Source organism: Cavia porcellus, unplaced genomic scaffold (genome assembly GCF_034190915.1).
Source record: "Cavia porcellus strain 051 isolate PalLab524CR breed Dunkin Hartley unplaced genomic scaffold, mCavPor4.1 scaffold_33, whole genome shotgun sequence".
Classification (NCBI taxonomy): Eukaryota; Metazoa; Chordata; class Mammalia; order Rodentia; family Caviidae; genus Cavia; species Cavia porcellus.
The window spans coordinates 3,222,504-3,247,294 of record NW_026947516.1 but is presented as its reverse complement, the minus strand read 5'-3'; the positions used below and the strand labels follow the sequence as shown (position 1 = coordinate 3,247,294).

The following is a 24,791-nucleotide window of genomic DNA, read 5'->3' as shown; positions in this document are numbered from 1 at the left end:
CACAGGAGCCTTGAGACCAATTTTCCATGCAGAAGGCATCCAATTCATTTACAGACCTCTTCCCTCCTCATGGAGATAGAGCACCAATCTGTTTTTCTAGGGCGTGGCTCTTCACAGTAAATTCCTTCACGCACAGTAGAATCAGATGACGGGGAACAGAGAGACAATATATTTGAGGGTGCAGAAAAACACAAACTTAGCCAGCTCCTCGTGGTTTATCAATATCCATGTGAGATAGAAGAAGGCCACTTGATGTCCATCTTCCTTGTGGAAATTGACAACTGCAGCTTAACCATGAAAAACAACCCTCAGAATCAGAGTGTGGATGGCTCACCCAACCCCTGAGAAGAACTCCCCAAAAGCCCTGTAAGAAGTCACCAAAAACAAGAAAGGACTCAGAAATGGTCACAGCTTGGAAAAGTACAAGGACACATATTAAAATGTACAGTGACATCTTGGAACATAAAAGGAAGTCAACCCTAAGGACATCTTAACTCAGCTTTGGTAGTTCATATTTCTAGGAATCATTTCTAGGAATCTGTCCATTTCCTCTGTGTATGCCACCATATGTGAGTAGAGATTTCCACACTAGGTGTTCATGATTGTCCTGGTTTATGTCAGTGGCCCCCAGGCCTCATGCGGTTTGCATTGTGCATTTGTGATTGGTTCATTGCCCAGCGCTTGGATTGGTGGTGTGAGTGCTCCACCCACCTAGGGGTGGAGCCAGGATGTGATGTAATCGCAGGAAGAAGGTGTGTCTCTCTCTCTTGCCTGTTTCCTGCTTGCTGTTTGCAGCCGCCATGCACTGTGGCCCCGCCATGCCACCCTGCCTCGGAGCCAACTGAGTATGGACTGAAACCTCCAAAACCTGTAAGAAATAAACCTTTCTTTTCCCAACTTTGGGCATCAGGTATTTTGTCCAGTGATGAATGAAAAGTAACTAAGACAATGATTTTCTGAATTTCCATAGGATCTGTAGTAATTTCACTTCTTTCATTCTTTATTGAAAGAATTTGAGGTTTTTTTTTTTCTTTCTTTGGATAATATAATAAAGAAAGGGAAAGAAAGTGCTCAAAAAGAAAGAAAAACTGGGATAAGGGAAAAAGAAAAGAAAGAAAATATTATATGTATGAAGGTATACATATTTATATGTATGTTTACAAGATAGATTACTATACCACTAATCCCTGCTAATTCATTCACAGGAACAATTTGTGTTGTCATTGTTTGATGCTTTGATCATTCTTATGCCTGGATCTTGTAACCTGAACAACTACATCTAAGATAACAATATGCAGTACATTAGCTAATACTAATTTCATCCTGTTTTTGAAATTCTGTATCATTTCTTCTTTTTTCTGTTTTGCCTTCTTAAAAAAAAATTTAAAAATAACCTAATGACATCTCAGTGCAGCAGGAAATTTAATGATAGTATTTTTGCATAGGATTATTGTAGAAAGCAAAGAGACTTAACTAAAGTTAGATTTTAAAATAGAAAAAAATCAGGTAAAATGCATGTTATAGCTTTCTGGGCTACCACAGATAACTACAAATTGAAATCTCTCCCAAAACAAAAAGTTTACTAAAAACAAACAAATTTGCCAAGATAATTCATTTCTTCTCAGATTCTCAGTTTGGACTTCAAGACTCTAGTATAAAATATTTTTGAAAAGCTGTGGAAAATCCCTCAAAATTAAAATTTGCCAGATTAAAAATAAAACACAAAATATCCACAAAGTTGTTATTTGCATAGTCTCACCGGGCTCCTCTAGAAAAGGAATCCAAGTCGGGAGATTAATGTAAGTAATCAGGTAAAAAAAAAAGATTTCTTTAAACTTTCTTTAGTGAGAGCTTCCTGGGCTGAGGGGTTTTAGTTGCACTATAAAGAGCACATCATGAGCTGGGCGAGGTGGAGCAGGCTCATAATTCCAGCTCTTTGGAGAACTGAGGCACAAAGACTACAAGTTCCAGCCACCCTTGAGCAATTTAGTGAAGCTTTTTTCTAAAAATTAAAACATAAAGACACAGTGGAGTATTTTTTGACCTTAATGCAAAATAAATGTTAGTCATTTGTAAGAAAACAGAGTCACTTTGAGATCCTAACGTTCAGTGAAATAAATCAGACCCACAAGGTTTAATATCCCATGACTTCGCTTCAATGAGAATCCCAAGATATAAACAAAGAGCAAAATTAAAGACAGACAGTGGAAAACAGAGAGAAGGCTCTTTTCCAAAAAAAGCAAGAGGGGAGGAGAAGAAGAGGATGAATACAGCATAGAGCTGTGTTAAAGTCACACACCAAAGCCCCACAAGGAAGGTAACTGTTATGTCCTGCAGTGTGCTGAGGAATACTGAAAAAGAATAGAATAATCATTCCATAAACACACATATGCAAAACAGGCTGTGAATACAGCTCAGTGTCAATCTCATAGCTTCCATCCCCACTACCAAGAAAAAGGGGATTCAACTAGTGAATACGTAGTCTGAGCTGTGTTTGATGCATAAACTGTAAAGATGAACACATGTACAATCTGAAAATTACAAAGATGAACAAATCTAAAAACAAATCTAAAATCTAATCATTAAAATGTTTATTGGAGGGACCAGTCACACAGAAGAGATAGTATTAATTGCTAAATCTGTGATTGAGCTATAGGAAGTGTCTTATCTCACTGTAACAATAAAAATGATAATATTTTGCATTACCAACCCAATGTCTCATGCCTCCTAGGCAACCCATACAGCCCTGCGCTAAAGCTCTACGACCTCTCATTTATTTATTTGTGGGACTCACTGCTATGTGAAGTCATTTGACTTGCATCTCACAGTATAATCAAAGACACTCACACACAACTAGTGGAACAAAGACTGGAAATAGAGGAACCTGACCCATCTTTGATCTTTGGACAGGGCATTCAAAGTATTTCAAATGTCAGGAGTAAATTTCCAGGAAGATGCATTTAAAGGAACCGCATGCTTGTAAAAGAGTATTTTATCTGCACAGTCCAGGTAGAGGAAAGATACAGTAATGGCTGGAGAATATTCAGAGAACTATACCACTGTCCATAATTTCACTCTTAATTATTATGCGGACCAACACTTATTAATTGCTTAGTGTATGCAAGATAGTATTCACAGTATTAGAATCAGGAACTTTGATATAAGGTCCTAAAAATTTTTCTGGATATGTGTCTAATATTTTTTTTCTCTTTATGTGGTAGTATAGAATAAATCCTAAGTCCTCATGCTGAGCTACAGCATCAAGTCTTTCTTTCTTTCTTTCTTTCTTTCTTTCTTTCTTTCTTTCTTTCTTTCTCTCTTTTTTGAGATAAGGTTTTACTAAGTCACTATAGTTGCCCAAGCTGGGCTGGAAATTGAGACCCTCCTGCCTCAGTTTCGCAGAGTGCTCGTATGACAGGCATGCACCCCATTATCAGGCTTTAGGTCCTTCTTAATTCCTAAAATTCTTGATAATTAGATTGAATCCAATCACTTTGTGTTTACTGTTTAGAATTTAATTATGATAACCTTTTTTTATTTGTGGAGAAAACAAAGCAGAAAAATGGTAGAAATAATACATAATTGCAAAAAAATTAACAGTAAGAAATCACTAGTTGATAAGTTACATACTGTCATCTTAGAATAGTTGTTCAAGTTACAAAAGTGGACCATACAAAGTGGACATTCAAAGAGTGAGATGTGAACAGTTCTGTTCAGTGATCCAACAAAAACCTAGTAATATGGTTATCAATCCTACACACTTAAGCATACATGCAGTTGTATCCTTTAGAGCACTTTCTTTTCCTCTCTTTTTTACAATAGCAATTACACATTTAGGGTTTTATTACTCCTGCATTTCTTTTTACTTTTTACACTAGAAACACAATGTGATATATATAAAAATGATTCTTATTTATTTCACTAAGGATAGTCTCAAGTTGTCTCCATTGATAGTCTTATTTTTAATCCACAAACTCTTTAGGTAATTCATAACCTTTATTGAGGCTTCCTTTATTTTGATTTTTGTATTGTGATTGTTCTATTAGTTACTTCAAAAAAATATTAGTTTCTCCCTTATGGATAGGCAAAATAGTGGTACCTGTAAGAAAATAAATTTCGGGCTGGGGATTTAGCTCAGCGGCATAAGCGCCTGCCTTGCAAGCAGGCAGTCGTGAGTTCGATCCCTGGTACCGATAAAAAGGAAAAAGACAAAGAAAAAAAAAATTTTCCCTCCATGTTAAGGTAAAGCTATTGCAATTCTTTGATTTATAAAATATCAAATGCGGCTAAATAAGTTATAAGTAACTGGTGTCTTAAGTTTGCATTTCTGGAAGTCAACAGCTTATCCTCACAACTGTATAGAGAGGTATATTTTGGTTTCTGGAGTTCTGGAGTTTCCATTCATGATCAGCTGAATCCGAGGCAGGCACATCATGGCAGAAGGACATGCTGGGGTAAAGACATTCATCACCACGGTGAACTTGAATCAGAGACAAAAGAGAAAAGCTAGGTACCAGCACACATCCTTCCTTGTCATATGTTCCGGTGACCACATCCAATCAGTCTCCTATCACCTAATAGTACAGTCAACCATGAACTCATCCATAAGACTGTACCTCCGTGATGCAATCACCATCCAAAAACCAGACCTCTGAACGTACTAAGCTTCTGGGATGCACACTAGGTCTAAACCGTGACCTCTGGTCATGAGATATACTTATGATCTAAAATGAATGTATTGTTTTGTTTTGCTTTGTTTCACTTGAATTGGGTTGTTATTCCCATTTGCTTTCTGTTTGCCCAAATAACAATTAGAAAATGAAAAAGTCTAATATTTCATCAGGAAGGGCGGGGGATTATTTGAGCCAATTGTATTGGTATACATACTTATTATTTTATATAAAAACAATCATGCCAAAAACAATCTAAAGAGCCATTGGCCTGAGGTATCTTTCATCGCTGATATTTCTGCAATTGATATGATGACACCTTTTTTTCTTCCCAACACAGTAGAAAGAGACATAGCTGTGGTTGGGCCAACCAGAGTATTTCATAAGGCATAAAAATGTAGGTTACATAACTTGGAATAGCTTTATAGTTCTTAAGTTAAAATTTCTAAGATTTTTATGTTTTTGAGTCAAGATCTTGCTATGTGTTCCATGCTGGACTTGAGTTTGTAGCAAATCTTTGGCTTCAGCCTCATGAGTGCTGTGATTACAGCTATGTACTACCCTACCAGCTTCTTAGGTTATTTCTTAATCTTTGGTTAAAGCTTATGTTTCACACACTAATACAGCATTTTCTGACCAGGTCTTGTAGAGCCGGCCAGGCTGGACTCAAACTCACAAACCTGCCTCAGCCCCCTGGGTCCTGGAAGGATAGGTGTGATCCTGCATTTCTGAGACTTCTAATGGAGCTAAATATTTTCTTCTTTCTCAATAGATTGAGAAACTGTAAAGGCAGATGACTATGTGCAAATACAGGTGAATTTCATTTTAATTGTTTGAATATGTAGACATATGTCTCCAATTCAGAAACATGCACAAGAATGCAAAGTCTTTATTTGACTGCTGCAGACAGAGGAATCACTTTCAGTTTTCAATAGTTTATATTTGTCGGTCACATGACAAAGGGGATTATCCTATGGCAATCAGGCCTTCATAATATTTTCCCCACACATTAAACTTTCAAATGCAAATGGAAATTCTACATGTAAGTCACAGTCTTGCCTAGAAAAGGAGATATTACATCATAGTTAGAATTGGACAGCAGAATTAAAATTTCTCCAGTTTTTCTTTGCTAAGAGGGAAGAATAAATAGAATGCAGAATTCATTGGGTTTTAGATAAATGTCAAGAATTATCTCGTGGCAATAACCAATTTCATTTTAAACATGAAATTTCTAGGTAATAGGTGCACAAAAAATATTCTCCAAAATGCAGTATTAAATGTCCTTGCTTTTGAAGTGAACTGATTCAGTACCAAGCTCTTAGAGATTCTTTGGGAGGTAATAGACTTTATTAGCTAAGTGTTCTAAGAAATGGGAAGACAGATGTAGTTCTATTCAGATTTGCCTTTTATTTCCAAGAACAGAAGTATTTCTGTAACAGAAGCTGGCGGGGGGGGGCTTGAATAGCATAAAATTAAGAGTTCTTTGATTTTAATGAGAAACACCGGCTTGTGCCAGGAGACCTGTAAAGCATTTGCATTTATTTCAATCATGCCCTGAGAAAGTGTGAAATCTGTACTTCATAGTTCTAGGAATATCATATGGAAACAAATTTTCCCATTTTTATTCTCTGGGTACTCCAGATAGACAAAATAAAACAATACACAGAAAAACGTGTCATTCCATTACTGCAATGAAACATATTTGAACCAGTTGATAACTAAAAAGGTGTAGAGTTTGCTTTTCCTGTATTCTGTTTAACTCAAATGTCAATCCAAGGTAAACTGAATGATAAAACTCTTAAACGCTATAAGAAAACTGCCTTGTATTTCCAAGTGGTACTGGCTGTAATATAATATCTCTTCTCAGTATGAAATAAGAACATGTAGCTTTGTATTTGTGAACTTGAACAAAGAAAGCTTTGTGCATTCTGGGTCTCTGCATATAGATTTATCATGGTTCTTTATCCTCTGGATAACTAGGACTCATTTATGATTGCAGGAATGAAGTTACAGTTAAAACCATCATTTATGCCATCAGCCACTGTATACTTAATGTCCTATGCATCAGTGCCAGGATAGTCTTGTAGTAATTACAAGTTAAAGAATAATATGACTAAAAAATAGTAAGGGACCACACTTTGTTTTCTTGTAGTTAACAATCTCACAAGTAATCAGTTATCAAACAAAACATATTTTAGCACAAAAAAAGCAAGAAGGAAAATGCTAGCTTCAGTGAACACTAGAGGAACCCAAGTTCTACTGAGCTGTAGACTATTATAAACAGAGAAGAATGACTTTCCAAGGACATAGAATTTAAGGTAAAGGATAAATCATAGTTGGTCCCATGAATTTGTACTTTGCAAGATGATGGAACAAAAAAATGTCCAAAACTCCTGATGATTTGATGTGACAAAACCATGTCATGGTGATGTATCAGTTAGCTCACGCTGCATAAGAAACAGCCCCAAAACTAACCGTTTTAAAACCATAATTCTCGTTGAAAGCATCTTTGTTTGTTCATAATTTCTTAGTGTGGCTCATGCTCATCTGGGAGCATTTCCACTCTGAGGTCAGTTTGTTCAGTATAGGTGACATCAGAAAAGCACTCTATCAACCTAGTTATTTTTCTGTGCCTTCCATGAAATACCATGCTCATGCAAGACAGTTTGGACCTGTCCCATGGAAATTTTGTTCTTTTAAAAAAGACACCTTTGATATACCATAAGATGGGTTGTAAAAGATTCCCTAACATTGATGATAAAAGGGCTTTGGCTAGAAATTGTAAAGAGCGCTTAGAATTCCGTAACTAGCTGAAAATGCAGATTTTGTGGAAATAGACACAATCTATGACTAGACTATCTATTGACTAGATATCCCACAAAAGATAATAATGCCAGCTAAAGTGTTCAGTATCATCATTCATTAACCAAATACAAGTTGAGATCACAGAGGGACCCAGTTTCTACTGCACACTCATGGCTGTGACAAATTAGGCACCCACACATCTTGGGGAGGGTTTAGAGAAGACACAGCCCTGATACTGCTGTTGGGAATCTCAAATGATGTAGTGTTTTCTTTATTTTTCATTGCTGAGACAAAAACCCTGCCATGTACAACTCGCAGGAGGAGAGCCTTGTGTTTGTTTATAGATTTTAAAAGGTTGTGTCTAAGCTGAATGGCTCCAAGGCAGGAAGAGGATTGGGGAAAGCTGCTCACATCATGGTGATCAGGAAGGGAAGGTGCATATCAGGAGCTGGAGTGGAGAAGCCTGGGCTACATTGTGAGAGACGCACCTCTACCTGTCTCCTAACAACATAGTTAGATATAAGCTCATCACTGAATTTATCCACTCATGACTGCAAGATTCCCCTTACTTACTCATCTTCCCAAAGCTCCACCTTGAAGGTAGGCAATTATTTTTGCCATTCGGCACTTGAATTGATACATGCAGAGCTTTCGAATAGTAACCTTTAACCAATTCTTTAAATATATTTGTCATATGACAAATAAATTTCTTATAGGTATTTATGCTTGGGGAATGCAATCATATTCATACATATTACAGACAGACACACACACACACACACACACATACACACACACACACACACACTTGGGGCACAGGAATTCACAGTAGCATTACTCCTAAGAGCCAACAAGTACAAATCGTACAAACATCCACCAAGAAACAAAAAGGTAAACGAAAATGTGTTCCACCTTTAGGATAGGGAACTTGTTAGCCATGGGAAAGAAGGAAATATTGTGAACATGAATGTTAAAATGTTGAAAATGTTAAATAAAAGTTCCAGAAATAAAAGACCTCACTACACAAATGTCTACTTTTATGAAATGAATAGAAAAAGCAAATTTTCCAAAGAAGGAAGGAAGGAAGGAAGGAAGGAAGGAAGGAAGGAAGGAAGGAAGGGAGGGAGGGAGGGAGGGAGGGAGGGAGGGAGAGAGAGAGAGAGAGAGAGAGAGAGAGAGAGAGAGAGAGAAAGAAAGAAAATTAGCAAAGAAATTTTAGGAAAGTGGTGAAAATATTCTCAAATCGAATTACACCAGTGATACACAACTTCATACATTTGTAAAAATCACTGAGTCTTTACACTTGAATAGATCTTTTTCTTTTGTGCATTTCATTGAGTAAGTTTTGTAGAAGAATGCTGCAAAGTACATAAACCTTACACTTTAGTTAGCAAACATCTTTGGTAAAGAATCTGAGGCAGTGATTTGTTGAGGATGGGACTTCCTTTCCAGGTGCAAATAATGCTGCAAAAATTGTCAAAGCATTATACGATGTGGGAACATTTTTTTTCAGATGGATTGGGAATGTGTTCCAAGCACATCTTCAAAAACTGCCCCAAATCCTTTAAATTTTGTGCAGTGATATTGAATCCATCAACTTTGGTACCAATGACTTGGGAAGAAAAATGCGATCTGTGGCACAGGCCAGATCATTAGGCTGGACCAGCCAAGGTGTAAGGGTAGAGTATTCACAAACCTGAAAGGATGCTAGATTAAGTCAAAAAGTAACTTTGTGATCCTTGAACAACACCTCTTACCATCTCTGAGATACTGCAATAAAGAAAGATACTGAAATATTACAGGATCACATTGCATAGAAAAGAAACAGGTAATCACGAGAACACATCTTCTGTGATCTATGTTGCCTCTTTTAGCTCTCAATTTTATCTCAGTTTCTATGGAAATGTAAAAGAGAAACACAAATTCTGGTTCTAGGAATTAATTACAGTGTTTTCAAGACCTCCTTTGAAAAGGGTTTGTTTCCTAACAAGCACTGGCAATGGAGCGGGCCATTCATCTTGCATATTTCTTTGGGAAAGACATTCTTTCTCTTTAGACTTTATAATATCATTTAACTGCTTCACACCAGTACAAATTTCTATAACGAGCTAATAATTATATAAAAGTGACATCAATATCAAGATATACCCTAAGGCTTTGGCATGAGTGAGTTTTAATGAGGAGCTTTTTGTTTGTTTTTCCCTCTTTCTGTTTTTTTTTTTAATTAGGGAATTTTTTACTTAAGGAATTTCACATGTGATTTCTTTAATACTCATCAAGGACATTTTAATGAGGTTGTCTTTGGGATCAACCTTTCTGAAGCAACTTGGTGCTTAATTCAGTGTTTCCTTGCCACAATTCTTTTTTGTTTTGTTTTGTTTTTGTTTTTGTCTTTTTTGAGACAGGGTCTCACACTATGCAGTTCAGGCTGGCCTTGAGCTCACTTTGTAGCCCAGGCTGGTCTCGAACTCACAAGGATCCTCCTGCCTCAGCCTCCCGAGTGCTGGGATTATAGGCATGAGCCACCACGCCCGGCTGCCACAATTCTTTTTTCTTCACTTGAATTATAGACAGCCACAACTTCAAAACTCCTGGGATTTTATCATCCAAATTTCTTCGGCCAATTTATATTTTAGGAGTCTAGAATTTGAATTTCACATAGTACTGGCATTTCACATGATCTCGATTCTGTATTATTCCTTAATCATCTATTTATGATATCAAAAGTCAATATTTTTATTACTAGGCAAAATATTATGGGTCTCATCATCACCACTGTAAATGTTTGCTGTGATGCAACCATGACCTGACTGGGTTTTAGGCACACTGACCAGTTTTGGACTCCACTCAAAAGTGCCCCTCGTAATTTGGTGTGAGCCTTTGTTTTTCCCTTTCCTGGATCATATTCATGTATTCATCCTTTCATGCAGAAGTTCATCTTTCATCAGTGTATGTTGGGGTTTACCATGTGGAGTACCTGCGTACCTTCTGGTAGGTGACAATCTTCCATGCAGGTGGTTCACCCCACCATAAAGACTTTTGTACGGAAAGTTTCGTGGTGAGTGTCCTCCTCCTGAGGGCTCCAACCAGAAAAATCAAGAAACTCTGCAATGTTTTTCTACCCATCCAGCTGGGTCTGGTTGGTTGCTCACCAATTTGGAGCCACACAAAATCAGTAGCATGGAGCCTTTGTGGCACAGGACAGTAGCAATTTCAAAACTGTGTTTTCACAACATCGTTAAGCTCCCGTGCGTTACACGTCAATGAAGACTGTTTTTGGCTCGCACATTTTCTCACTGTGTATTAAACCAACTCTTCTCATCCTCGCCTTGTAGGAAGTAGCTGATTGACAGTGTTCAAGTTACTGATATTTGGATATATACAGAGTATGCCCAAAAAAGTGGGTGAAGGTGTTTGCAACAACCAACCACAAGGAGTTCACTCACAATTCAGCGTTTTAGCCATATCTATCTGGAAAACACAAAAACAAAATGGGGAAATAAATACCAAGGGTTTAAGAGAGTTGGGTGGAATGATTTAAGAGTCTGTTGATGTTTTGATTACATTGAATTTTCCCTGCAGATATCTCAGAATCAAACAAGGTAGGTGACTTCCAATTTTGTTTGTAGATTCACACAATGCTTTTCCAATAATATTTACTGTGTCAAACATGGAAATGTGGTATGCAGTGCTTCACCATGATTGTATACATTTTGCACAAATAGTTCTTTTTAATAGAATAAAGTGTATCAGGCATGGTGGTTCTCTAACTACTAGGTAAAGGGAAATATGATTTAATTAATATAAAAGATATCCAAAATTTTAAGGAAATTTTGCATCTTTTGTTTTTCAGGCATGACACCAATGTCAGTTTTATAAAATGCCGTTTAATTACCTGATGCTTGTAGTGTTTCAATGTGTTTTTGATTTTGCTGTGGATTCTCTTAACCAAAATGTATCACTGCCGTTTCAAAAATTCATTTAGATTATAACATGTTAAAATTAGGAAGCCGTTGAATCCTTCATATATATTTCTTTGAAAAATATGCAAAATCTCTTTTCTAGTATTTTTATTTTCTGTTTTTAAAAAATATTCATGTTAGTTTTTAGTTTCTTTTTATTCTTTTTTTTTTTTGCAACAGTGTCATTTTAACCCCAAAACGACATTTTCACAGAATAGCTAATAATTTTTACCAGTAACATTTTGCATTTATTCTTCTTGATATGTTTATGTTCCTATGCTTTTTGTACTGCTGTATTTCATTTTTTTCCCAAAACCAAATGTAACAGACTTCAGCTTTTTGTGTTACATTCTTCTTCTTCTTCTACATTTTTTTTTTTGTTGTTGTTGTTTTTGTTTTTGTTTTTTCTTTTACTGGATAATATCTGTCTCTTTTCTGGATTTTTGGCAAAACCACTGTTTTTGAATTCTCTTCCCCCCCCCCCCTTTATTTTCCTGTTCAAATGACCCCAGGAGCCAACAGAAAGAGAATCGCGGATGATATAACCAGTAATGATCGTGGGGATGATGAAGGTATTTTTTTTTTTTTTTTTGCTTTTTCAAAGCTTGACCCTGGTGCATGATTTTATTTGTCTCTTACTTTTTCCATTTCAACTAGTTTTTTCTTTTTTTGTTTTCTTACCCTTACTTAAAAGTGACACACACTAGTGTGTTTCTTTGTTCCCTTCTTTTGAAAACCACTGTCCTTTATAATTCCAGTTACCGTGTAGAGGCCTGGAAATCACTGGACAGTTAAAATAAACATTGCTTCTAGTCGTAAAGAAGTAAAAAAGGCAATTTATAAAGATACCCACCTTTTTTACTTTTTTAAAAAAAAGTTTTGCCTTGATCCCAAGACGAGAAAATGGAATTTTACAACATGCATGCATAATGTCCTTCCTTTCTTCCCAATCTTCTTTTGTGAGTACTATGTTTTGGAACCTCTTTTTCCATTCTTCTGGACAGATTCATCAAAAGTTATTAATGATGAGGGTATTCGGTGGGTGGGGAAGAGATGTGAGATTTCTTTTTGTTTTGATTTTTCTCTCTAGACTGATTTTTAAGGTTTCAGAGGTTCTACTCACAGTAACGTACACTAAAGAGTATGTTAATGAGACATTACATTTTTCCTTTAGGGCTGCCTTTTAGCAGAATATAAAGAAAAAATTAAAAACAGATTCCCATATCACACGAATTAAAAACATGGCTAGAGGTTTAGCTCAGCTACATAAACAGCTGCTTTGCAAACACACGGTCATGAGTTCAATCGCTGGTACCAAGCAAAATCAAAACAAGCAAGACAGACCTGAATGGTACCTCTATGGATTGCTTTGTTTTTACCATAGCTTTCTGGAAAATATCCCCAAACCTTTTTATTTATTAATTAATTGTTTGTTGGCTTGCTTATATTTTTGGCAATATTATATTGCCTTTGAAGTTCTTCAAATTGTAAAATGATTTTTCACAAAACTGCGATTTTTCACAAATCATAAAAGATTTTTCTTTAAAAGGTGGATTTTCTGTGGTACCCATTCTGACACTTTATTGAGTCGCTTGCAAAGAATAAATGGTTTAACAGAAAAATATGGGAATATGGTAATGAGCCTTTCCGTTTTGGATTGGCTTACAGGGTGAGTCAAAACATTTTTTTCCCCCCAACCTGTCCAGCAAAATGTCTAGAATTTCATTTCTTTACATTAAAGGGTAAGAACCCTGAAGAACTCCTGTGTCTTCCAGGGAAAAAACAATTTGAGGCTCACTCCTTTTGAAGTTCCTGACAGTATCTTTTTACCAATTTCCAGTTTGGGTGCATCCCATGATTTATGACATAAATAAACTCTCTCAGGAAAGTAGGTTTTGCCAACATTGTTGTACTTCTGATCTTTTAATGTTATCAGCATTATACTTCCTGATCTCTAAACTCCTAGGTGGTATCAGTGCCCCAAATGCTACCTAAGTGATCTCCAATGGCATCACAGTCTTGCAATCTACACCTGCCTGAACAGGTGGACTTGCCCCCATCAACACTGATATCCCCAACACTGAGCAACACACTCTGCTCTTTGTATTCATGATGTCTGCTTTGACGACCAGTATCTGTTTTCACAATTTTCTTGCAAAACCACCTTATAACCTTAAAAATACCATCTAATTTTTATTCAGGAATAGTTGGATATATTTTTCTTTCAAGTTTGAATGCATAAGGCGTTTGACATTTCCTTCTTCCTGTTCTAGAGAAAATTATGTGTGATTCATGAGTAGTATGCTGAATTACCCTGAGTTATTTTCCAAGCAAACATCTTCCATCAATGCTTGAAAGTTTCTTTCTCTTTTCCGTAAGTTAGTAGCTGACAGCTGACAGTGATAAAACTTTCAAAAAGCACAAATCAAGAGCCAGAAATAGAACATTATGCAAAGTATCCCTCCTTATTTAGACAATGATCCTCCCTCCAAAAACAAACACAATTTGAAATAGCCGAGTAATGTATCTCTAATGCCAAGGATTTTTTACCTTATATTTAAATTTTCTATGAGAAAATTTTTAAAATGCTTTTCTGCTCTCCACTAAGTATCAGCAATGACTTGAGAAACCTATATGCTCTTTTTCTGTGCATTACTGTAAGCAGCGGGTTTTGTGACGTGCTCTCCCACCTCCAAAGAAATGGTCATGATCATTTGCTCTGATCATTGCCACACCGATGCATTTCCTTAAAACTCCTTTCTGGAAAGAAATGATGGTCACCATTTGATCTTATCACATTCCACCGCTCATGAAGATCACCTCATTTATTTGAAATTACATTGAGATGTTTCCTGGGTAATCCTGTGTGTTAAACAAAATAGAACAAAAAAAGATAGATAGAGAGAAAATAAACAGGCAAGATACATGAGGTGTCTTCGAACATTACAATTATTTAAATTGTCTGAACTCATACACATACATCAGTGTTAATATGGATGTGGTCAGTCTTTCTAAAAATCAAATGAGAGTCATTAGACTGGCTCATACCAAGCAAGTTAAATAAACACAACTTTATAGACAAAGGTCCTACAGATGGCCTTGGGTTTTCTGTCCACATAGACCATTGTAAAATACTCTTTCTACCTGTTCATTCATTAAAATAACACAGTGACCATGAGAAATACTCATTCATTACAAATGCACTGGGGAGTTTATGTTCCCTATGCAAACATAAAACAATACCCTGGTTGCATCTTGAGTCTGATCTCTCTTGCCATAATTCAGGATGACAATGTTATTTTTGTCACTTCAATATATTGAGACAACTTGAGTCAACAAAATAGAACAAAGATATTTGGACCTTTTTTAAAAAAATTCTTTCCTTTGGATAATTTTTAGCATTTTTTTTTAAAAAGGGTCATCTGTTCTATATTAAGTCTGTAATTTCACTGTTATTTTTATGTGTTGACTCCACAATTTTTCACAAGTTAACAGGGCATCAGTGTTTGCATTAATTTTGATTTTTAAAGATAATTTACCATTCATTTCTTTATTCGAGGACCAAAAGATATCTTGTCAAGGAAGCCATCTGCTTCTTCGATTTGAACTATATTTCAAGGTTTGAGCAAAATTTGGAGAATATGTATTCTATCTCAAACCATTTAAAAAAATTTTTTCTATACACATTTAAACAGAAAGAGAGGGAAACGTATTTCAAGGGGAAATATTATCCCACAGTCTTTTGCTTCTCAAAGTATAATTTACCTGACTAGCAAATATAACAACCTTAGGTACTACCTTCCAAGTATGTTCCAAAGAATTACATTCTTCATAAAACAATGGATCACCTGGTTACAGTCACACATCAAAGTTTACATATCTTGTTTGGAATCATGGGAAGATGATTGGCCAGGACAGGTTATTTTTGTGTGTCCTCATTGATAGTCTAGGTTCAGGTGAGCAGCTAGAAAGAGCTGAATGTGTTCATACACACATGTAATCGCAACCCTTTGGGAGGCTGAGGCAGGACAATTGGTATCTATTTGTCTGATTTGTTCATTGGTGGCTGGATCATGCCCATGTTTTAATCTAATAAAAAAAAAAGTCTAGCTGTAGTTCAGTGCCAAGCTCCTGGTTTCAATCCCCAGTACCACGAAAGCGATGAATACAATTAATTCACGTGAACACCAGGAAAATCACTGAGGTTCTTTGGCTCCTCCGGGAGCATTGTCATCTGTGTGATTCTTTATTGTGTGTCCTTACTTGAATTTTTTTCCAGATATCCATGATCAAAACAGTAAGAAGCCAGTGATGGTGTATATCCATGGTGGATCCTACATGGAGGGCACCGGGAATATGATCGACGGCAGCATTTTAGCCAGCTACGGGAATGTCATTGTTATCACCATTAACTACCGCCTGGGAATATTAGGTAAGCGCTTAGTTCCCCCAAGAATGCAGGGAAAGTTCTCCTTTACCTGCTGGCTTTGTGGCTCTGTTCCTCCAGCTCCTGGAAAATCCTGCTGTACTTTGGTGATGTCTTGAGCAACTACCTTGTTTTTCGTGATTTCTTTGGAAATTCCCAATGTTTCTGTGGTTGCTGTTATTGTTGTTTTAACAATTTGGGGTTTTTAGCACTGTCATCTTATTTTTATTGAATCCAAATCCCTCCTCAAGGCAAAGGAGCCCGCAGAGACATCCAGAAAGGATGGAGCTCTAATCCAAGGAAGTATTCTCTTGAACACATGTCGTGAGACATAGATTTGCATCATGAGCCCAGATTCGGTTATAGAATAGTTGATGACAGCTGTGGATGTTGGTTTTTTTCTCTCGCTGAGCAGAAGTACTGATCATTTTATGTGCAGGAAAGCACTTTGGCTTCTTTTCTCGCTAGTTGTGTATGTATGTCAGAGCTTCACAATCTCAGGTGTGACGCTGTGATTGTGTTTGTACTGGATGACACATCTCTTAACTGAATTTGCCTCTGTATTCCAACATGGTTAATGGGCATGAAGTCAAGAAAATGCAACATTCAGATATTTGCTACATTTTCTTACAACTGTGATTTGGAAAGTTACGTACTGATTGATAGAAGGAATTCTAGATTTGGCCTTTTCCAGGGTGTTGCCAACTGTTGCCTAGTTCAACAAAGATATTTACAGGCTTATGCAAGAATCACATGTTTGCATAGCAAAAATTACTTTCAAACAGTGCAGAAAGTAGCATTTTAAACCATATCACTAAGATAGAAGGATGTGCAAGGCACAGAATCGCGATGGTGTGTTACAAAATGTGAACTGAATTAGATGGGTACAGTCTAGTCAAACAGGAAATGTGGCTGGGATTGTTTCCTCCAAATAAATAATGTTTTTTTGAGTACTGGAGATCAAACTCACAACCTAGTGCTTGCCAGGCAGGCGCCTATGCCACTGAGCTAAATCCGCAGCCCCTGAATAAGTAATTATTACCACCCACATTTTTTGTTTCCCTTTGGCTGATTTAGTTTCCTGTTGAGTGACTTTTTTCATTTCTGTGTGGAGACTAACCAACTCATCAGAGACCCCAAGAGGTGGTAAGGTTGCTCATCCTCATGGATTGGAAATCTAGCTTGAAAATACAAAACTCAAGTGTCCCTACAGTTGTGACTCTGGAAAACTTGGTATAGCACTGAGCATTTCCCATTGCTTTTTTCTGCTGAAGGAGAAAGCCAAAAAAATGTACTTGGTGTCAAGATTCTTAGTCTTTCAACTTTTATTTCCTTTCTGTATTTTGCATTTTTTGGAGCTGTGTGGAAGCCCAGCTGGGACAATTCCAGCTAACTTTTGAATGGCTGTATGAGTATTTTCATAGACTTCTGGCTTGCTGCTTTGGTGACTTGTGTTTCCAACAGGAAACTGTGTTGCTTGATGCTTCACAAAAGGCTCATTCTACGACAGAGGTGGGCAAGAAACTTTGTGTGAGATCATTGCTCACACGCTCTTTTCAAAAGGCCCCATGACTCACACTTCAAATGCGCTTTGGGAAACTGAGTCCCCTAAGTGTTTCAAAGCACCATCGCCAAGGAACACAGCCTTGCCTTGGTTAAAAAATCACAAAATGTTGTGAGTGATGGAAAGATTTACTACAGGGTCGGCTCTCAGAGAAATTCATTTCCTTTTCTGTCTAATGCCAAATGACATTAAGCAGCTGAGTACTGTGATTCCTTAATTGGTTTTGCTCATTCTTGAATCAAAATAACCTGTGATGGATAAGCCTATTTTTATGAGGAAAACAAACCAAAAATAAATAAATAAATAAATAAATAAATAAATAAATAAATAAAACATGTTAAAAAACAGGAAGGGTACTTTTTGCTCCTGGGAGTTTGAAAAGAAACGGCAATAACTGAGCTGTGACAGCGATCACAAGGATGTAAAAGAAGCGATTGAGTTCGTCTATGCCGGGCTATTTGCATTCCGTGGATGAGTCTGGGTGACAAAGCTCAGAGTCCCACAGACTCGCTTTTATGTGATGAGGTGCGATGTGCCAGCTCTGCAGATGACTGGGGGGAGCCCAGAGATTTTCCAATGTGACTTGCTTTATCTTTGCCACCAATCCTGCATTTTCTGTTTTCTTCTCAGGCAGCGTTTGGGCAATGTTTACGCTTTTCTTTTTGGTTACAGGAAATGGCTATGATCAGTCCCGAGAAATAACTTGCAAACCTCTGCTACCCAGACGTTTAAAGCAGTGTCTCAATGACACGGCATCTGCCAAGGATGCACCTTAACGGTAGCGTTCATGCTTAGCATAAGAATCGGTCAATCCGTAAATAAAATAGGACATGATGACCTGGCATGATCATTTCACAGGGTGATCTTAATAGAAATGGAAAGAGTGCCATCCAAAAGCCAGCAGTTTATTCCAATTGTTTAGTGCAGTCAATGTGCGTGTTCATTGTTTCCCTGAATAAGGAAAGGAAAGTGTTTGAGGTCATCTTTGACATTTTATGGGAGATAAACTATCTTCTTACCCACAAGAGAGAGCTAAAGAGATGAACTGAGCTAAAAATGATAGCAGTAATCTGGAAGTGGAAAGAACACAGATTTTAGGGTGAGAAAATCTTCTCCTTCTGTGTTTCTATCTCACGGCATTCAGAGAATCAACCACCTTCCTGATTCCCTCTCCTTTCAAACCGAAAGTTATGGCCTTATCTGCCTGTACAGGTTATTCTATGGTATTGACATGCACAGGTCCAAAACATTATGCTGAATTCCGTAAGTTTGTACTATATGCTATTATTCATCAATGAAAAGTATATTTTCAATATTTTTGAAAAGGTTTGGTGGATTCATGTAAGTGACATTTTTATAGCCCATGAGTAAAACCACCTTCTAATTATTCATATAGCTGGACATCAGGTTAGTACTACTGTTGAACCATCAGTGTTATTTCAAGTGGCCTTGTGCTTGCCATAACCAAAAACTATCAATGATCGTTGTCTGAACTGAATAATCTTAGTTAAAAATAAATGCTCAAGAGGTACTTCTAGACTTCAATAATTCCGGTGATCATTACAATTGATTTTCTAGTATGAAAGGCTGGTAGATACCACTCTGCTAGCCAGTAACTACATTATTTTTTAACCGACCCATCATGCATATGATTGTTTCCAATCTGCTAAGAATAACCAGGGATCCTCCTGGGTAACTGGGGGCAAATCAGCATAAGTTACTATTAGACAGATTAGAAGTGATTGAACAAGCGTGCTTATGTTTACAGTGTGATTGTCTTGTAAACATTGCTGTTAATTCAGCTACATAGTTTGGTCAAAAGGAAGGAATATATAGCTAAAGTTGTGGAGCAACCGATCTTTACTAATAACCCAGTAAGTTTTCTATCCCCAGGATGCATCCAGCTCTTCTATGCAGAAGCAAACAGGGCGGTGCCCCCCTGAGCTGTGTGGGTGGGAGCCTTTTCAGCCTCTCAGCCTCCAAATCCATGCCAAGCGCTTCCCTCTCCTCCCCCTCACAATATCTGTATGCATCATTTACTTCAAAGAAAACTAGAGATCAGCATAGACAATGCAGGCCCAGAACAATCCCCAGTGGGAGTTAAACCCAGAGCTCAAACAGGATCATTCTTTTAAGGTCAATAGAGAATCCCTATCATTTCCCAGACCTTGCCCCTAGCATTAAAGTAACTCGAGTATTTTCTACTGTGTTTTTTTTTTGGTTTTTTTTTTGTTTTTTTTTTTTAATTTTATTTCTGGAGAAAAAGAAAAAAAAAAAAAACAGAAAAAGGGTACAAGTTATACAGAATTTCAGAAAAAATAAACAGTAGGAAATCACTAGTTAATAGATTACATATTGTTATCTTAGAAATAGTTGTTCAAGTTACAAAATTAAAGCATATAAAGTGGACTTTCAAACAGTGAGAGTGCAAACAGTTCTGTTCAGTGATCCAACAGAACTCAGTAATATGATTATCTTATACACTTAAATATACATGCAGTTATATCCTTTAGAGCACTTTCTTTTCCTTTCTTTTGTAAAATGAAAATTACACATTTTGGGTTTTGTTACTCCCACAGTTCTTATTACTTTTGTTTTTTTTTTTTTTTTTTTGAAGAGAGTAAAACCAAATGTGACATAACAAAACAGAGTCAGTCAACTCAAAAGGATGGACATAATACATAATGTAAAAACAAAATACAAGGTGATCAACAATGGTTACCATAATGCCTCTTGCTATCTTAAAAAGAATTGCCTATATCATCAGTTATAAAAAAATTGAACAAAACAGTAAAGAATAAAACCAAAACATTGGAGATATTACAGGACTTTAAAAGAAGATAATAGTCAACCGGAATGGGCGTCACAATGAATCTTATTGTCTTCACAGTTGTTGCCTATACTTTCAAACTTGGTACGATCAAGCAAAACAGAATAGAGGAAAATCAGTCAAAACAGGATAGTGAGAGCAACACAGGGTTTCAAATCAAGTTAATAGGAAATCAAAGTGGGTTACTATAATATATCCTGCTATTTTTTTTTATTTTTCCCTTAATTAAAAAGATTAAAAAAGTAAATAATTTAAAAAACGGGATTGAGATAAAAGAGGGCATAACCACAAAACAGCGCAGGTCAAAACATAACCGTTTAAGCAAAATAGTGTTTCACCATAAGATGTCCTGACATAAATCTAGTTACCTTAGTGTTTTTGTTGTTACTTTTTAAAATGATGACCAAAAGACCTTTGATGGACTAGAGAATGATGTGCCTAATGATTATTTTCTGTAGAAATAACTCAAACTTATTTGTGTATGGGTCAGTTCCCTGAATCCCAATTAAATCGGCCCACTTTGAATGAGGTTCTATTTTAAGCTGGCTCATTCTGCTGTAGGTTAATGAAACTCCAGACCTGGTATATGTCCAGTGCAAATTCATGTTCTCTGAAATCGAAGACTCAATTGTAGGAACAGTGGAGGTTAAGAACTGAGTTTATTTATTGAGAGAAAGAAAGCTTCTGTCTGAGAGAGACACAAGGGGTCCCCTAGTGGGTTGCCAAGGACCCTGTTCTTTCTAGGGACTTTTATAGAGCAAAATCATGAGGTACGTTCCAGGTGGGGAGAACATGGGAACCGGCAAGGTGGGCAGGAGATGGAGAAGAACTGTAGACAATCAGAAAGATTAATTGCTCAGGTAAAATTGATTACATCGTGGATAAATGGGGAAGCCAGTCATCTAGTAAGCAGGCATACATACAGAGCAGTGACTTAGTGTAGGGGGTTGGGATGGTGACTCCTGGCTTCCTCAGGGTGATGGAGAGCTATTTAGAATATCAATTCCTGGTGCTTATCCTTAGGAAGTATGTGGGTGCATTCTCTGTATCCTTTATGTTGAGGTCTGGCCCACAGCAGGAGATATCTGTCTCCCCCACAGTTGCAAGGTATCTGGTCCTCTGCATGGGGGCGATGGAGAGCCAAGCCCTATCTGACTGCCTAGTATTTTTGTCTCATTCAGCTGCCTATAACAATTCTGTGTCATTAAAGAATTTTTTCCAGCTTCGCTCACAAAATATGACTACCCTATAAATCGATACTTTATAGATGCTCAAATTCATTGTGGCTTTTACAGAGCCATAACCATTTGCTTTAGGGCCATATCATTGAGTACTTGCTCCCTAGCCAGCAGGCAGATCTTGTAAAAGTTACTTTGCTTAATCTCCTTAAACTCCCTTAAATGGAGCCATCAAGTCTTACCCAGGAGAAGCTGAAGGCATCTCAATACTGAGCCCTAGTCTTGCTTGAACAGCTCTCCTGAAAATCAGAGGTAGGATTCAATCTTGAGTCTAAACAAAGCTGAAAGCTTGGCTCTCACCACTTACCTCCAGCACTGTCTCTCACTATCAGGTATGAAGTATTAAACTCCAGCATGTGTTAATAAACCAGATATCTCTTCTGCACAATATTTTCTATAATCCCCCACACAGGAAAAACATGGACATGTGGATTGAACCAGGTACAATATGGTCATGAGATTCATTTTCATGAAAGCAATATCAATCATGCAAAATCATAGTAACATCAGCCTGACCAATAACACTGGACACACTGAATTCCTCCTGCCCCCTTCCATTCTCATTTCATGAGGAAATTGGGTACCTAGTGACCAGTTCTCATCTCCTTCCCTGCCTGCTCTGTGTTACCCATGAATGGAGACCATTGAGCTCAATGATCCAGCAACTCGAATGGATTTCCTATTGGATGACGGGTTTATGGTTTTGAAAACAGTTTCCCACATTGGTTTCTATTGTGAAAATATTCCAAGATGATTCAGAATACATCGCTATTCTGAAAGCTGGCCCGTGCCCTCTGGAAATTGTGTTTCTTTTTCAGGTCATGGATTGTGCAAACCGGTTTAGGTGCTTTGGAGGCTTAAGGATGACTGTCATGCCGAAATGATCTCACATAAACGCAGTCATGTGCACAATATAGACAGTGTTTCACATGGAGGGCTGATGGCTGGTGGCCTATGCATGCTTTGCAAACAATTTCTATTCAGGTCTCCTTGACGAGGTATTTATTTCTTGCTATAAAGGATGGTGGGTCTGCTGGACTTTGGGACACCCCTGTGCCATCCACCTGAATTGTCCCACTGTTCTGCTTGTGATCACTAAGTGAGTCCTTGGACAATGTCTGGAAATCACAGAAGGGAACCATTTGGGTCTGCACAGGTACAATCTGCATTCCCCAGGTGAAGCATTGCTGTGGAAGGATTGAACATCGTCAAGAGTGTTATGGGTCACTGGAGCAGGTCTGCCCGAGCCCGCTGACCAGTGTCTGTGTCTACTTCCTGTGCAGTGGATGGTCCACCCTTCCTCCTCTCACTGGAGAGTCAAGGATGTAGCTTTCCAGGAGATATCTCCACCGTTTTATTCTAGTTTGTTTCTGTGTGTGTGTGTGTGTGTGTGTGTGTGTGTGTGTGTGTGTGCGCGCGCGTTACTAGAGACTCAGTTCAGGGTCTTCATTGATTATTGATTGATTATCGTTTATTTGTAAAAAAAATTGGTCATAGTCTTGCTAATTCTGTAAATTGTTCTGGGTTAGGCTCTAACATTCCACCCTCTCACCTTAGCTTCCCAGAGTGCTAAGATTACAAGTCTCTGCCACCATGAATAGATTTATAATTAATTTATTTAGTTAGTTATTTTTCCTAAGGTCTCTTTATTCTCTTTTCCTTTCTTTTAATGTTTCATGAAAGATTTCTTTTAAAGGATCCACGACACCCACCTTATCTACCAGGGTGAAACTCTCTAAGCATCTAAGCCAGGCTTGGTGGCACAGCTCTTGGGAGGCTGAGGCTTGAGAACTGACACAAATTCAAAACCACTTTGGGTGCAGGAAGCAAGCTCAGTGCCAGTGGAGACAAGGACAGAGATGCAGTCAAAGAAAGAAAGAAAAAGTGGAAGGATGTGGAAACGCTAGTCATTTAGGTGTAAGTTAGGAGATCAAGAAAATCTGAGAGCACTTTAAAAAAAAATCAGCTCTCTTGTATTCTTTCTGTGGGCACGTCCAGTGTGCGCTGAGTACCCGCGTGGAGACACTGTAATTATGTCCCCTTGTTCCCGTCACCCACTGACTTGGACAAGCCCCTCAGGATGGGCAGAATCACGGTCTTCCTTTGCAATCGTGACAATGGCTTGAGCTTTCCCCTCCCGTCCCCTGCTGGCCAGCCCTGGCCACTGCCTTCTTTGGATTTGCTGTGCAGAGAAGAAAGAAGGTTGGGGTATCAGGGTGAATGCTGGGCTCTCTGGAGCTGATTCTGTCCATCTCAAGGGACTTACCCAAGCCAGTGTCCCATTTCTGCTCCCATGGGGACACACCACAGTAATAGAGGGATGGTCTTGTCGTGGGTGATGGGGAGCACGTGACAATCAGGCTCTGAGGTCTCCAGGACAGCACATCCAATGTGCAAAGCATTGTGAGGGTGAAGCAGATTGGGCAAAAGTGGGGGGAAATGGAAGCGTAACTTTTGCACTATCTTCATGCTTTGGGGCTTAGTATCTTCCCTACTCTCCTCCAAGTGTCATCACCAAAATCTCTTGAAGACTTCCCTCCTATTTCCTGGAAATGTGGACTCTTCCTCTTTCTAAGCATCTTTCTAAATCATCCTAAGATCAATAACAGAGGACCATGGTCCCTTTCCTTTGTTCCATGAGATTAATCTTTTTAGATTGTGCGTGAGGGTGAGACCATGCATTACATTTACCTGCCTTCTGCACTGGATTTACCTCCTGTAATGTGTTGACCCCCAGGTCTCCCAGTGTAGAGGCAAAGGGCAGGATGACCTTTGCAAAGGCTGAGTAGCACCCTCGTGTGGCAGGAAGCACCCTCTCTTTGTCCGTTCAGCCACTTAGTTTTGCACTGTCTTGGCTTATCATGGATCTCAGGATAAGAAACAGAAGTGCATGTATCTTTCCAAGCACTTAAAAAAAATCTCAGAGGCACAAAACTCCAACCCTCCTGTGCCGTACTGCAGAGAATCTCCTTCATTTACATGTATTTATTTATTTACTTTCATTTATTGATTTATTTTTGTGGTACTGGGCATCAAATTCAGGACCCTGTGCTGACCAAACAAGCACTACAGCCACTGAGCTAAATCCCTGGCCCCTTCATTTACATATAAATGATCCTAGTCTTATATTTTTTCTTCTTTCATTGTACCAGGGATGAAACTCAGCACTTCATCTGGGCTAAGTAAACCTCTACCAGTGAGCTACACTCACAGCCCTTTATATTTTAATATTTTGGGACAGGATCTCCCTAACTGGAATTTGCAATTCTCCTGCCTCAGTCTCTCAAGTAGTAGCA

The 24,791-nt window shown here is 37.9% G+C and overlaps 1 protein-coding gene and 1 non-coding gene across 5 annotated transcripts in view; one reads left to right on the top strand and one right to left on the bottom strand.

The window, feature by feature from the left end:
- Nlgn4x (neuroligin 4 X-linked) overlaps positions 1–24,791 on the top strand; it is a 360,846-nt gene that overhangs the window by 215,097 nt on the left and 120,958 nt on the right. For all 4 annotated transcript variants that reach the window (XM_063242985.1, XM_063242988.1, XM_063242987.1 and 1 more), the window contains exon 5: positions 15,717–15,869. In XM_063242985.1, the coding sequence (XP_063099055.1) occupies positions 15,717–15,869 (153 nt within the window). The remainder of the gene's footprint in view (positions 1–15,716; positions 15,870–24,791) is intronic.
- Positions 10,225–10,355, bottom strand: LOC111754835 (small nucleolar RNA SNORA1). The gene has a single exon (XR_002789510.1). It is a non-coding gene; the product is annotated as a small nucleolar RNA SNORA1 (small nucleolar RNA).